The sequence below is a fragment of the Anomaloglossus baeobatrachus genome, chromosome 5 (genome assembly GCF_048569485.1).
Source record: "Anomaloglossus baeobatrachus isolate aAnoBae1 chromosome 5, aAnoBae1.hap1, whole genome shotgun sequence".
NCBI classification, from domain to species: Eukaryota; Metazoa; Chordata; class Amphibia; order Anura; family Aromobatidae; genus Anomaloglossus; species Anomaloglossus baeobatrachus.
In genome coordinates this window covers 21,433,370-21,448,489 of record NC_134357.1, presented here as the reverse complement: position 1 = coordinate 21,448,489, position 15,120 = coordinate 21,433,370, and the positions used below count along the sequence as shown (strand labels likewise).

General features: G+C 46.9%; 1 protein-coding gene across 1 annotated transcript; it reads right to left on the bottom strand.

Moving 5' to 3' along the window:
* Positions 1-8,838: 8,838 nt before the first annotated feature.
* Positions 8,839-14,811, bottom strand: LOC142310680 (trypsin-like). Its single transcript, XM_075348262.1, has 5 exons — positions 14,768-14,811; positions 14,483-14,636; positions 12,531-12,784; positions 10,366-10,502; positions 8,839-9,028 (listed from the first exon to the last, which is right to left on the bottom strand). The coding sequence occupies exons 1-5, from the start codon at positions 14,805-14,807 to the stop codon at positions 8,879-8,881; spliced, it is 735 nt and encodes a 244-aa protein (XP_075204377.1). The 5' UTR covers positions 14,808-14,811; the 3' UTR covers positions 8,839-8,878.
* Between the last annotated feature and the right edge of the window lie 309 nt (positions 14,812-15,120).

Sequence of the window (15,120 nt, the reverse complement as noted above, 5' to 3'; positions counted from 1 at the left end):
TCAGAGATAGTTGTAGCCCCTGGGCAGCTCCACTAGTGCTCGTAAAGAAAAAAGATGGTACAATGAGAATGTGTGTAGATTACAGGCAAATTAACCGCATTACACATAAAGATGCTTATCCACTGCCCAGAATAGAGGAGTCACTAACAGCCTTAAAGTCAGCTAACTATTTCTCCACCTTGGATCTCACCAGTGGGTATTGGCAGGTTCCCGTGGCAGAGGCGGACAAGGAGAAGACTGCATTCACGACACCAATGGGCCTCTGTGAGTTCAACTGTATGCCATTCGGGCTCTGCAACGCCCCAGGGACATTCCAAAGGTTGATGGAGTGCTGCTTGGGCCACCACAACTTTGAAACCGTGCTATTGTACCTGGATGACGTCATAGTCTACTCCAAGACTTATGAAGACCACCTGAGGCACTTAGCAGAAGTGTTTGAGTCCTTGTCGAAATATGGCCTGAAGATAAAGCCGTCCAAATGTCACCTCTTGAAGCCAAAGGTACAGTACCTGGGTCATGTGGTCAGCGCAGAAGGTGTGGCACCTGATCCGGAGAAAGTCACCGTAATCAAGGACTGGCCAAGACCCACCATGGTAAAGGAGGTGCGGCAGTTCCTTGGGCTGGTGGGCTACTACCGAAGGTTCATTGATGGTTTCACCAAGATAGCAGCGCCCCTTCAAGATCTCCTGGTGGGCCAGCCAAAGCAGGCTAAGAAGCAGAGCCCTCCATTTGAATGGAGCAGCCAACTAGAAACATCCTTTGTCCGGCTGAAAGGGGCTCTCACGGGAGAAGAAATTCTGGCCTACCCTGACTACAGCCAGCCGTTTGTACTGTATACAGATGCCAGCAACGTGGGACTGGGAGCAGTTCTGTCCCAGGTGCAGGGAGGCAGAGAGAGGGTGATAGCGTACGCCAGTAGGAAGCTTCGGCCCACTGAAAGGAATCCAGAAAACTACAGTTCCTTCAAGCTGGAGTTCCTCGCTATTGTTTGGGCAGTGACTGAACGCTTCAAGCACTATCTGGCGTCGGCCAAGTTCACCATCTTCACGGACAACAATCCGTTGACACACCTGGCAACAGCCAAGTTAGGTGCGTTGGAACAGCGATGGATGGCCCGGCTGTCTAACTTTGACTTTACCATCAAGTATCGGGCTGGCAAGAAGAATAACAATGCTGATGCGCTGTCCAGAATGCCTCACTTACCCGAATCTGGAGAAGACCTGGATGAATTCGAAGAGATAGAGTTACCGGCTTTCCATCATCAGGGTGTTTCCCAGTGTGAGCATGCTGTGGGAGTGAAGCGCTCGAGCCAGCACGAGGTCTCGGTCAACCCATTACTCCACCATAATTGGGAAGAGACACAGAACGGTGACCCGGCTGTGCGATTGGTCAAAGAAAAGCTAGCACAAGCTGAGACTCATCTTGGCCCAGATGCTCCAGAAGAAGCCCAGCAGTTGTGGAAGGAGAGGGGACGGCTGTTCACCTACCAAGGCAAGCTCTGCAAGAGATATGTCAACTGGCGAACGAATGAACTTGTCTGGCAGATAGTGGTCCCACAGAGGGATGCTCCAATGGTCCTAGCAGCTTATCATGATAACGCAGGACACTTCGGGTGGAAGAAGTTGGAGACCCTACTCCGTGATCGGTTCTACTGGGTGCACATGAGAAAGACAGTCGAGAAGTGGTGCCGAGACTGTGGTCCGTGTAATCTGAGGCGGAAAGATGATGCCAGCCAGAGGTCTCCCCTACAGCCAATTGTCACGAAGCAGCCCCTGGAGTTGGTGGCCCTGGACCACGTGAAGTTAACACCAAGCCGGTCAGGCTATGTGTACGCCCTCACCATTGTGGACCATTACTCGCGTTTCCTGGTAGTACTGCCCGTGAAGGACCAGACAGCCAGAACAGCAGCGAGAGCGTTTCAGGCCTACTTTTGTCGACCTCACGGTTACCCTGAAAGGGTACTGACTGATCAAGGTCCTGCATTCGAGGCAGAAGTGTTCCAAGAGTTCTGTAACATGTACGGTTGTAAGAAAATCAGAACCACACCGTACCACCCCCAAACCAATGGATTGTGCGAGAAGATGAACCATGTGGTTATTGATATGCTCAAGACTCTACCTTTGGAAGAAAGAAACCAATGGCCAGAAAAGTTACCAGATCTGGTAGACTTGTACAACCTTATCCCGGTAAATTCGACCAACTGCAGCCCTGCTTACCTGATGCAAGCCAGACCTGGCAAGTTACCTGTAGACTTTGAGATGGGGACTGTGTCACCTGAGGCGGTTCAGGAAATAGAGGATTGGGATACAGAGCGGCAGCAGCGGTACCGTAAGGTCCAGGAATGCGTAGAGAGGAGCCTGTCTCAAGCAAGAACGAGACAAGAGCAGCATTACAATCAAACAGCCCCAGCAACTCCCTTAGCACCTGGAGAACAAGTCCTCAAGAAGAAGCGGAGGACGCATAAATTGGATGATCAGTGGGAAAACGAGCCCTACACCATTATCCCCTCCAACTTTGACAATAGTAAGGTATGCCTCATAAGCAAGGATGAAGGCAAGACCTATCAAGCAATTTCTCGAGACCGCCTGAAAGCGTGCCCTGAACGGTGCAGAACCCAAAAAGAAGTAGAAGAAGTACAAGAAAGTCCCCAAAGTCAAGAAAAAGAGGAAGAGATGATCCAAACAATCCTTGGAAAATTCCCCAAAACTTGGACCCGAATAAACAATGCCATAGTGGTACCAGTCTTGACGTTCCCGCAGTTGGTCGAGCCAGAAACAGAAGAGGTTCCAGATCCACCTAAAGAACCGGCCGCTCCAACACGAGGTGACACGCCAGCAGTGGAACAGGAGGTTCAACCCCCTGCCAGTGGTGAACCTGCCGTACCCTTGGCGAATCTGAGATCCCGTAGGCAACCGACACGTATCCCTGTCAGGGTTAGGCCTACCAATCACACGGGGGGGGGGGGGGGGCAGACACTCTTAGTAGTCAGGGACAAACCCCAGAGCTACGCCGGTCCCAACGTAGCACTCGGGGACAGCCCCCTCCAAGGTATAGAATATAGAAAGTAAAATACCTAACAGAATGTAAATAGTTATGTGAAATGTCTGTAATGTTGTGTATAAAATGCTTTTTGTCTTAGGTGATTAAGTAAATGGACAATTGGGCCACTGGACTATGGGTGGCCAACACCTAAATTGTTCATAGTTAGCACCAGTGTGCTCAACACCCCTGAAGAAAAACCCGTCCGGCGTGCATAGAGTGGGGTCATCAATGCTCTGACGCACGCCCAGAGCCTACGTTGGGGGTTTGATCGCGGCGGGTCCCCCATGGAGCAGTGTAATGGACACCCGGCGGGGAGCCACACTGGACTCTTATAGTAGTGTTTAAGTTTGTAACGTTTAAGTAATGCGCCTCCCATAATGGGATGAAATGTTGTAACATGTTATGTTTGTTTCCACAGTCCGGGAGTACTGAATTTAACTAAGGGGGAGTGTGGCGCCCCAGGACCTGGTCGCCACAACAGCATTGCCCTCCCAAAGGGTTAATGCTGAGCCTGGAGGTAATTGGGAGATCCATTGGCCAGCAAGTTTAACACCCAACGCAGTTCTCCCTCCGGCCAGCAGGGGGAGCTCTGAACCTGGGATTCCAGGGAGCATCCCCTTAAGCCTGGTCTGAGGAAGGAAGTAGTGTTCAGTCTGTAGAGAGCAGTAGAAGTGAACAGATGCAGAGTGAGCTGTCCTGTGAATCTGGGGCCTAGAGCTAGAGTAGCTTGGCCCAGAGAAGCAGGAGTAGCTGAGAGGCAGCGGAGAGACTCGGACATCGGAGTCTGTGGCCACCAGGGCTTAAAATACTCCCTGGTAGCCGAATCCGAAGGGCGGGAGAGCTGCAAGCACCTGGCCCACAAACATCCCAAAAGTACAGCTGCAGCATTAAGGCCGGTGTGGATTACAGCAGAGAAGCACCAGAGAGGGAGCCTGCGCAGCCTGCTACAGAGGGAAAGGGACGCACCAACAGTCCCAGCAGCACAGAGGGCCATTGCTGGATTCAGAGAAGCAGGGTCCTAGCGTAACAAAGCAAAGTACAGGAGTAGGCCTCATACTCAGCTGGCCAGAGAGATCACCCCAAATACTTCCAGGCCGACCGGATCCCCATCACCACCTGTAACGGTCTCCCAGGACTGGACTGTTTCCAAAGTAAAGAGGAAAAGGTAAAGAGACTGTTGTTTATGCCTGGTTCTTTCATCGCCTGTCGGCCCTGCACCGTGTTAGCCACACAACACCATAGACTTCCACGAGCACCAACTGTGCCCCGGGCATTGCTCCACCTGTGGGGAGCAGTACCACCATTGCTGCCATAACATCATCCCGGAGGCCTCACACAGCAGCGGCGGCTTAATAGCCGCATACCACAGGTGGCGTCACGAACACAACTTTATTCACCAAGCCACATATTTTACTGACACCCACCAGGGCCACGGAGCCGGGCCCAGCCACCACTGACTACCACCGGACTAGCCAGGCCCGGCACCGGGTGTCCCACAGCCCTGGGGTGGGCGAGTCACACACATGGCCCGGGCCACTATTATTTTCTGATGTGTTTTATCTGGAGCGCACAATGGGAAAACTATTTTCTAGGAGCACAATATTTGGCATGATTTCTATCAAAAACATGAACTTTTTACAGTGTTGTACATAATATTGTACACTGTGGCACTAATATTTTGGGGTCTCTATTTTCAGGGGTGCTCTATAATGATAAGTGAATATACCCGTCACTATTCATAACTCACACAAATATTAAGATGTTCGCAATATCCATTACTTGTCGTGTGGTCCTCCACAATTTTGATACCCAGCCAAGATAAAGCAAACAGCTAGGGGCTGGTATTCCCAGGCTGGGGAGACCCATGGTTATTGGACCCTCCCAAGCCTAAACATAGTAGGCCACAGCCTCCCCAGAATTGTCATATCCATTAGATATCCCAATTCCGCCATTTTACCTGGCTCATTCTGATTGCCCTGAAGCTATGGCAATCAGGGTAATACAAGGGATTAATGACAACTGTGATTTGTCAGAAAATCACAGCTGCCACAAAGCCATGGATTAGTAATGGGGAGGGGTCTATGAGACCCCCATTACTAACCTTGTAAGCTAAAATAAATAAACAGAGAAAAATCTTTTATTTCTAAAATAAAACAAAAAAACACTCTCTTTCTCCAATTTATTAAGGCCCAAAACACCCCGTCAGGTCCGAAGTAATCCACACGAGGCCCGAAAATGATGCTGGCTCTGCTACATCTTAGGATGCAATGCGCAGTCACACTAGTTCACTGCAGCTGTGAGCAGTGAAGTTGTGAATTCAGCTGAGGTCACAGCTGGAGGTTCCCACGGTACGCCAGCTGTGACCTCAGGTGAATTGACTTGAGAAGAACTCATTGAACTTAGTGACCTCACCTCAGGTGAAGTCATTGAAGTCAATGCCAAATTACTGGATTAGGCTATGCGCGCACGTTAAGTATTTGATTTCTCCAAATCTGCATATTTTGGAAGAAAAACATACCAGAACAGCATAAAAAATGGATATAATTTTGCTGCGTTTTTTTTGCCAGGTGATGCAGATTTGGTGCAGAAATGTCTGCAAACAAATACTCAAAGTGCACAGCGGGAATCGTCATGGAACCTCGTGTGGATTATGTTAGACCTAAAGGTGAGTTTTGGGAGTTAATAAATTGGAGAAAGAGGGTGTTTTGTTTTTATGTTTTTTTAATTTTTTTATAAAGGATTTTTTTTCTAAGTTTTGTGGTTATTTCTTTTGACTTATAGGGTCTCATAGACCCCTACCTATTACTAACCTCGAACTTGATGACAACTGTGTTTTTTTGACAAATCACAGCTGTCATTAACCTCTGATATTACCCCGATTGCTACTTCTCCAGGGCAATCGGAATGAGCTGGGTAAAGTAGTGGAATTATGATATTTAATGGATATCACAATTCTGGGGTGGCTGCGGGCTGCTATGTTTAGGCTCAGGAGGGCCCAATAACCATAGGCTTCCCCAGCCTGGGAATACCAGTCCCCAGCTGTCTGAGCTAGGTAAAACCCCAGAATTGGCCCATCTAATGACTGCAACAATTCTGGGGCGGCTGTAGATTGCTATTTTTAGGTTGAGGAGGACCCAATAGCCATGGCCCTAGCTTGAAAATACGAGCCCCCAGCTGTCTGCTTTATCTTGGCCGGGTATCAAAATTGAGGGGGACCTCACAATGTTTTTTCAATTATTTATTTAAATCATTGAAAAAAACGAAAGGGGTCCCTCGTATTTTGATACACAGCCAATATAAAACACACAGCTGGGGCCCTAGCCATCTGCTTTATCTGCGCTGGGTATCAAAATATGCAAGACCATGCACCATTTTTTCCAATTATTTTTTTGGTGTTATACTTCACTTCACGGACCCAGACAGTTTGTGTGAGGGCAACCAATCACAGACACCGGTACAGAGGAAGGGTGGGGAAAACAGGACTGCAATCAATCACAGACACAGTTGCAGAGGGTAGGTGGGGGAAGTAGTGCATATTCAGGCACTTTAATGATTAGACCCAGGAGCAGCGTGACAGCTGCGGGGAAACTCAGTAAGTGTAATTTTCCTGCTTTAATCACCTTAATACTCTAACAACATTATTCCCAGGAACCAGCTGGGTCTTAGAAATGCATCCAGGCATCTTCCCCATGCTGTCCCCATTCAGTTTCAGCACTTTTCCATCCATTGCAGCATCTTTACAGCCCTCCCAGACCAACTTCCAAGGTCCTCCAAAAAGTTATTCGAGTTTCCCATTGACTTACATTAGGTTTGTTCAACATTCAGTACAAATACATGAACAATAGAAATGATTTGGCACTAAGCATCTCAACCCAAAAAATGTCACTATTCGGCCTTTTTTAGTGCTCTACATTTGGCAGTATATTTACTATAATCACTTATTTGATCTGTAGAACTGGTACATACCATTATATAGTCACTCTATGTCGGTAATATTGACCTGTAGTGATTTTAATTCTTTAATAGAGTTTTCAGCTTCTGAGTTGCTGTCATGATGACTTTCGGATAGTGGGGAACCGAGGCTTCTAAGCTGTCCCACAACCTAGGGAGTCCTATGCAATTCCTATTCTTAGGGATACTCCTAATGGTGGGGAGGCCTGAGTCTCTTTCCTGGCCCTGCTCCTGACTAATTCTGATCTAATTCCCCCTCACTCAGGGAGGGACTGGACAGGAGTGTGTTGAAACCCACAGAAAAAGACAGACAAAGGAAAAAACAAATCTGTCACACTGCGCACACACACACACACACACACACACACGATAAGACAATAAGAGATTCAGGAGGAAAACAAGAGCAAGAAGAAAATACAAAATAACAGAGATATACTCCACAACCACACCAGGCAAAAATCACCACTAAACACAACTTTCACCAGAGAGAGTCTGGCACACCACACCTCACAGACCAACATAGAATAAACTATAGCTGGCATAGGTAGAAGGATTCAACCAGTATAAATAAGAGCGGAGCAGATGGGATAGGTCTTCCCACAACATGTGACCAAAGGAGCAAGCAGACCAGCAGAGATTAACTCTTGCTAACCTGCCTATGAATCAGTACACAGCAGGCCGATGTCTGAGTCTGTTTGTGTTGGTCCCAGACACCAGATAAACCATCGGGTGGAGTGTCAGAATCTGTAGTCTGAATACAATCCAAAGCTGCCATGACAGATGGCGAATTTTATGCAAAAATTCTATGTGACAGTTGTTCTCTACTCTGCACTTCAGACCTTTGCCTTGCAACTTTTTGTTTGGAGAGTAGAGGTGGAATCAAGAGTACTTGACTGTATGGGACACTAAAATTCCCTGATCTTATCGCTTAGCCAGGGAATCTCCTATTTCCTTTTGGTCAGCAAGGCTGAAATCTTGATGACCACAATGTTTTGCAACTGTGTAGTTTAAAAAAAAAAAAAATCATACTAATGTTACCGATGAGGCACGGATGCCTTTCCATACCTCCTTGTGATTTTTGTATATGACTATGTGCCGCCCCCGTGCCAGCAGCCGTGCTGCTCGGATCCGGATCTGCGGTATGGCTCGAGGGACTCTACCGGACCCGGGGGTCACACGGACACTTCGAATAAAAGGGGGACGTATTTGTACGAGGGGGTGTGGTGAGATATAGCACCACTGCTGCTGTTGTGGGGCTCCCGGGGGCGATGGGCTGGTAGCTGGACGTTAACCCCTCCGTGGGCAGGGATGGATGCCCCGGGGCCCAATGTCTCTGTGCAGGGGATGATAACGGCAGGGGCCGGTGCACCCGGTCAGGCCAGGGAAGTTACTCACTGGTGAATCAATCAGGCAAGTCTTTTGGTAAACCAAGGTGATGGTGGCCGGCTGACGCAGACGGGTGTATCTGGTCCCACACCCGGGCTGATGGTCACTACCCCTTCCCTCTGCACTTTGTGTTTTCCTGTGTAGACTTCCCGGTGTATGACGCAGGAGTCCGCTCCCGGTCCTCTGGTTTGTCGGCTGCTTTAACCCTGTGTGGGAGCGGTGTTATGCGGGGGCCTAATCTGTGTAACTACCTGGTTTTGCCAGGGCGTCACAACTGTATGCAGCAGATTCGACTTTTTCATTGACTGGTTCGGCACTATGCCTTGTGGATTATGATAATCCTTAATTGTTTTCTAACTAAACTCTGTGCAATGCTACATTAAGTAAATTTCCATTATTTGGATAGTGTTAAAAAAACAAAACACAATTTCTTAATGGCAATGACACATTTATTGGTAAGATTGGGGAAATGCGTCAAGAGAAAAGACGTATGAAGCGTCTAGTTGGTGGAAACAGTGTTGGAGATCCAGGAGTTGTAGTTGCAGACCTTGGTGTAGACACCAGGATAGTTCCTGAGGGCACAGCCGTATCCCCAGGAGACCACACCATGGAGCTGTCCGTTGCAGACCACGGGTCCACCGGAGTCACCCTGAGAAGAGGCAATATATTATTATAGGTTCATGATATACAGATGGTAAGTCGTACTATACCTAGTGATGTGGACCGTTACCTACTGATCCCAATAAGTAACAAGTGATGTAACTTAGTGACTTGAAAATACATCTTGAAGACATTCTGAGGACTGTGAGTAGTGGCCCCTTTAAACGTCTTGGCCCTCATTGGAAAAATTGAGCCAGTGATAGTGAAACAACGCAAAGTGACACTAGCAACAGTTTATGTGAATATTACTTAAAAGGAGGCAACAAGTCTAATGATCAGGATTAAACTCATGTGGAAAGTTGATTTATTGCAACAAGCTAACACTGGTGATACATGGCTCATAATTTATAGATTGTAAGCTTTTGAACTATGTGTTAAGAGTGTCTTACACGCAGCGATATCGCTGGTGAAAGCACCCGCCCCTGTCGTTTGTGCGTCACGGGCAAATTGCTGCCCGTGGCGCACAAAATCGTTAGGAGCCGTCACACTACTTACCTTCCTAGTGACATCGCTGTTGCCGGCGAACCGCCTGCTTTCTAAGGGCGGTCCATGCGGCATCACAGCGGCGTCACTAAGCACCCACCCAAAAGAAGCAGAGGGGAGGAGATGAGCGGCCATAACATCCCGCCCACCTCCTTCTGTCCTCATTGCCGGCAGCCGCAGGTAAGCTGTAGTTCCCGAGGTGTCACACGTAGAGATGTGTGCTGCCTCGGGAACAACGAACAACCTGCGTCCGCAACAATCAACGATTTTTTGAAAAAGAAAGATGTGTCAGCGATCAATGATAAGGTGAGTTTTTTTGATCGTTAACTGCCGTTCGTTGGTGTCACACGCAACGACGTCGCTAACGATGCCGGATGTGCCTCACGGAATCCGTGACCCTGGCGATATATCGTTAGATACATCATTGCGTGTAACGGGGCCTTTACTCTGTAATATCTTGCAAAATGCTGCGGAATATGCTGCCGCTATATAAATAAATATTATTATTATAATTTCTACATTCTGCTAGCAAACACTTCAGCAGCACTTTCTTCACAGATACACATTGTTCACAGTGCATCAGTACAGAGCTAGTTGTCAGTAAATGCCGTGGCATGATTATACCCACAACTCTTTAAGTATTGAACTGAGGGTGTCTGCTTCTCGATGGCTGAAAGCCGGAGGCTGCAGGGAAGAATAATATTCATTTCCATCCGGTAGCCAGGCTTTCAGTATGGTGGTCACACAGCTTTAGAACACTTGCAGATTAACCCTATATCTTCCTGTTAATAGGTTTTTTTTCGGTCATGACAGGTTCCCTTGTAAGATAAATTAACATTTTACCTGGCAGGAATCTTTGCCTCCTTCCACATACCCAACACAGATCATGTTTCCGGTGATCTCTCCGGGGTAGGCGTTGCTACACTGGGAGGCGGTCAGGATGGGGGCGTTCAGACACTGGAGGAGATCGGGCATGTTTGCTACAAAAAAAGCACAAGATAGTATTGTGAGTATAGTATCTGTCACAATTACTCTGTACAGAGCATTTTGCCTTTGGAGATGCTCTGCTGCACTTTCCTGAGTTACTGAGCTTACAGCCTGATTGACAGCGCAGGGATTCCATGTTGGTGCTGATTACTCAGGTGTTCCACCTTCCTGGTAATTGCTCAGGCTTCTTTACTGAGCATGCTCGCCCAGAACCTTGCCAGTTGTATTCTCTAGTTCTTCAGTTGTGCTGTTGCTTGTGTCTCTGCTAGTATTCTGATCTTGGTTCTCTGACCCCGGATGGTTATTTGACTCCTCTCTGCCCACTCCCTGTTCTTGTTGTGACCTCCTGCCTTCTGACCTCAGACCATTACCTGACCATGTCTCTGTTTTCTCCCTGAATCTATTACGTGCTCTCCTGGTATTCTGACCCTCGGATTAGGATCTGACGACATCTCTGTTTTCTCCTTGTGCTCATATGTGTCCTCCCGTTACCAGACCCCGGCTTTCCTGACTACTCTTCCATTCATACTACCTGTAAGTAGTGACTAGCATCCCATTATCTGTACGTATTAACTACATTTGGAGCTGTAATAACAGGGAACACAACAAAAGTGCATATTCTGTACAAATGCAGAGATTTAGTGTGTGTATATGTGGCGCCCCTGACCTGGTCAGGCACCACTGAGTACTGCACCCATGCTGGGGACAGTACAATACAGGTAATCCAGAAGGCTGACCGGGGTGTGGAACACAGGCGCATAGTGATCAGGTCTCACACATGTACCCATGAGAGGACCCCTGGGGATCCCAGGAGGGGGAAAAGCCTTCACCTTCACTGGAATAGTGGAGGGGGCCAAAAGCCTCCATCTCCTCTCAAGGGGTGTGGTAAGAGAATCTGGTTGCTAGGTGGCGTAGGCAGGCACAAAAAGGGAAAAGAGAAGGAGGAGTAAACAGTCTAGAGTCTGCAGCAGAGTGTGGAGGAGTGAGGAGCAGGAAAGTGAAGCTCAGACAGGAGCAGCAGTGAAGGTCCCAGATGTGAGCCAGGCAGTGCAGAGTCCAGGGAGCTCGAGTGAGGAGCAGATCCCGTGGGCTGCTGTAGTCTGACAGCGTCCGCGCAGTGGCTACCGACGGGGGAGAACGGTCAACTAGGAGTGCTACCCGAAATCCATCTTCAGCTAGAGAGAGAGCAACGGAGTGGGAAGTAAGGAGACTGCTAGAGAGTACCAGGCCCAAACGGGCGGCAGATCCCGAAGCGGAGATAGATCCAGTTTTCTTTTGCTAAACCTGCCGGTGTGGGGCTCTCAAAGCCCACGCCACAACACCACAAAAGCCGCAGCCACGTAGCCACAGTTAGGGCCCATAGGTCACAGGAGGCAAGCAGCTGGAGTGGCCTGGTCCAGGCGACAAGCACACGGCAAACGAAGGGGAGTGAGGCTGCAGCATCTTCCCTGGGTGACCCCCATAGGGACTCAAAGTCGGGGTTACCCCAAACCACCAAGGGCTAAGGAAGGCGAGTTAGTAGTCACCCTCACAAGTCAGCCTGAAGGACACCTGGTTCCCGCCTGGTTCATCCCAGCTACGCCCGGGTTACTCACCCTGCCACCTGAAGTGAGTAAAAACCCTGAAAGACATTCTGCCTGTGTGGAGTTATTCTGCGCCTTGCGGTTCTACGCACCTACACAGGGCCCTGGGGCTTGCCTCACTCTCAGGAGGCTATTCCAACTAACTGCACTCACCATCAGCCCCAGGCGTCCCTCAACCTGCAGTGGCGGTCCCCACTGACCGCAATTCTGAGAGTGGCGTCACGACAAGAAGAAGATCTCCTACCTGTGACCAGATCCAGCTAAGTGGAGTCCCTGAAGGTAATGCACCGACACAACACCTGTGGGGCTTCACATATATAGTGGGCTTCCATATGTCTGTAGTCATATGTGTATTGCATGGATATATAGTGATTGTACAGTTGTGTGTGCAGGCAGTAAATAAGAAAGTGTGAATTTATGAAGGCTTGGATGACTTACTTCCACTGCTGAGGGTGTTGCCCCATCCGGAGATCAGACAGCTGGTGCCGGCAGCAGCGCAGCCAGAGGGCAGACCCACAGGCTGGACGTAGGCATTCATTGTGGCGGGAGAAGACAACTTGATCAACATGATGTCATTGTCCAGGGTTCTGGAGTTGTAGCTTCCATGGCGGATGACCTTGGCAGAGCTGATGAACTGTTCGGTACCTTCACTTTTTGCAATGTTGTGCTCTCCAAGACGAACTTGAATGCTCCTGTAGTGTATATATATATAGATTGTGATTGATTTGTGGTGGGCGTGCTATGCCCCAGCACAGCAGGAAAACAGGTTCAGGAGCCCTACAATACGCCCTCAACGTCACACCACACCGGATAACTGGGGAGGCTGCAGGTAGAAGGCAGCTTGTAGGACCTCAATCCAGAGACCATGGAATACTGAGGTGGCCTCTGGAAATGTATTCATTCATCTCTAAAAAATTATGTATTTCTTTTTTTTTTTTTACCTGTGTTCCCATGAAATAATAAGAACCCTAGAGATTCAGTGGGAATAGAAGCAGCAAGGGACTTCTTAGTGCTAAATTTCAGGACCAGGGGGGACACCCCCGGCCAATGTGTTGGCCACTAACAGTGCTTTGCCAACCCCTGCTTATTAGTACCACAATTTTTTTCAGATTCCACTCATTCTTTTAATCCCATTTTTCTTTTTACATTTATACATCTTCTGGCTTCCAATTGACCCATTTTAATGAAAATATTTACAAAATATTAATTTTACTATATTTTTTAATTTACATGTATATTTTTATTCACTCCCTTTTGATCGTTTAGTATTGCTTTCCATTTTTAATATTTTTTCATGTGTGGACACACTTGGATTATTGGATTAGGTCACAGTTAACAGTGGGGTACCACAGGGATCAGTATTGGGCCTTCTTCTTTTTAACACACACATATATATGTGTGTGTTTATGTGTGTATATATATATAAATATATATATATATATGTTAAAAAGAAGAGGGCCCAAAACTGATCCCTGTGGTATCCCACTGTTAACTGTGACCCAGTCCAAGTGTGAAAAAATATTAAAAATGGAATATAGCTCTATATATATATATATATATATATAATATATATATATATATATATATATATATATATATATATATATGTATATGTATGTATATGTATATATATATATATATATATATATATATATATATACACATAATATAGAAAGTTCCGAGACAGGTTATTAAACTTGGGCTTATTCCATTTGGAAAAATGGTTGTTGTAATGGTTGATTCACTAATAACATTTAAGAGAGGCCTGGATGTCTTTCTTGAAAAATATATTACTGGTTATGTGCACTAGATTCTGTGATGGGGCATTGATCCCAGGAACTAATTGATTTCTGTATGTGGAGTCGGGAAGGATTTTTTTTCCCCTAATGTGGCGCTTACTGTCTGTCGCATGGGTTTTTTTTTTCCCTTCCTCTGGATCAACATGTTATGGTTAGGTCATTGGTTGAACTCTGCCTTCACATTTAAACACTATGAAACTATGTACCAGCTGTTAACCAAGAAAATGTGCAATAAGTAATAGTGAATATCTTCATGTAGTAATAATATGTATTAGATCTAGAGATTTTTTGTTATAGTTACTATGTTTAAAGAATTTAAAAATTGGTAACATTGATATTTTCTGTTTGTGGTACTGCAGCTGAACTCCAGCAATTATTACTAAGCCGCAGCACCACGCACAGTCACAGCACAAGTATGTAGGTGAACATTATGTAGGTGAACATTGGTGGAGAAGTAGCAGTAGCATATGATGGAACTAAGCAGCTGTTAGCAGAGCAGTTATTAGTTGTCAGATTCCTAATGATCAGATATTTTAAGGACTGACCATGAATACTAGTGTTGAAAAACCCCATTAAATCACTAGGACTTACGACTTGTAGCAGTGAGCAGCAGAGACCACCCATAGGCTGTTGACCAGAGTGCCTCCACAGAAATGATAGCCGGAGTTCAGAGATGCCTGGTAAGGGATTGAGTTTTTGTTGCAGGTGTAACCTCCGACGATTTTATCATCGTCATCGAAGGCGGCTGTGGAAAAAAAATAAAAAAAAAGTTTAGGAACAGATTTATGTAGTAATAAAACCCTTACTACCTTGTATGATAGCGCTCATCTAACAATGGTAGGTTTTCCGCTGGAAGCCAGGAGCTTCTTCTCATACCTGCCACTCCGAGAAGGACTGCTACTACAAGAAGCTTCATGGTTGGTTTGTAAGTCGAATTGTACTTGGTCTCCGGCATGCTTCCTATTTATATGCTTTTGCTGGAACATGGTGGGATCAGGTCCAAGGTAACCTGTCCTTGATCAAAAGGAATAAATGAAATTAATCGCTTTGTGGTAAATACATGGACAACAGCCCTAAACTCCAAATGGTGGTAATGACAAAGTTCCCACGATAAGAAGTTATTTTTGAAGTCTTGTTCAAAGTTATATTGGCCGTCCAAGGGTTCACCTCGTTTGACACCTAGCATGGTCTTCGGAGCAAGAAAGCTTCCTCCATGGCTGGTCCGGTGT

What these genes read in the sequence shown, in the direction of transcription:
- LOC142310680 (XM_075348262.1), bottom strand. Translation starts at nt 14,807, where the DNA reads ATGAAGCTTCTTGTAGTAGCAGTCCTTCTCGGAGTGGCAG. An exon ending in GCTGCTCACTGCTACAAGTC is followed by an intron (nt 12,785 to 14,482) that starts GTAAGTCCTAGT and finishes TATACACTACAG; the next exon opens with GAGCATTCAAGTTCGTCTTG. An exon ending in GAGGCAAAGATTCCTGCCAG is followed by an intron (nt 9,029 to 10,365) that starts GTAAAATGTTAA and finishes GCCTCTTCTCAG; the next exon opens with GGTGACTCCGGTGGACCCGT.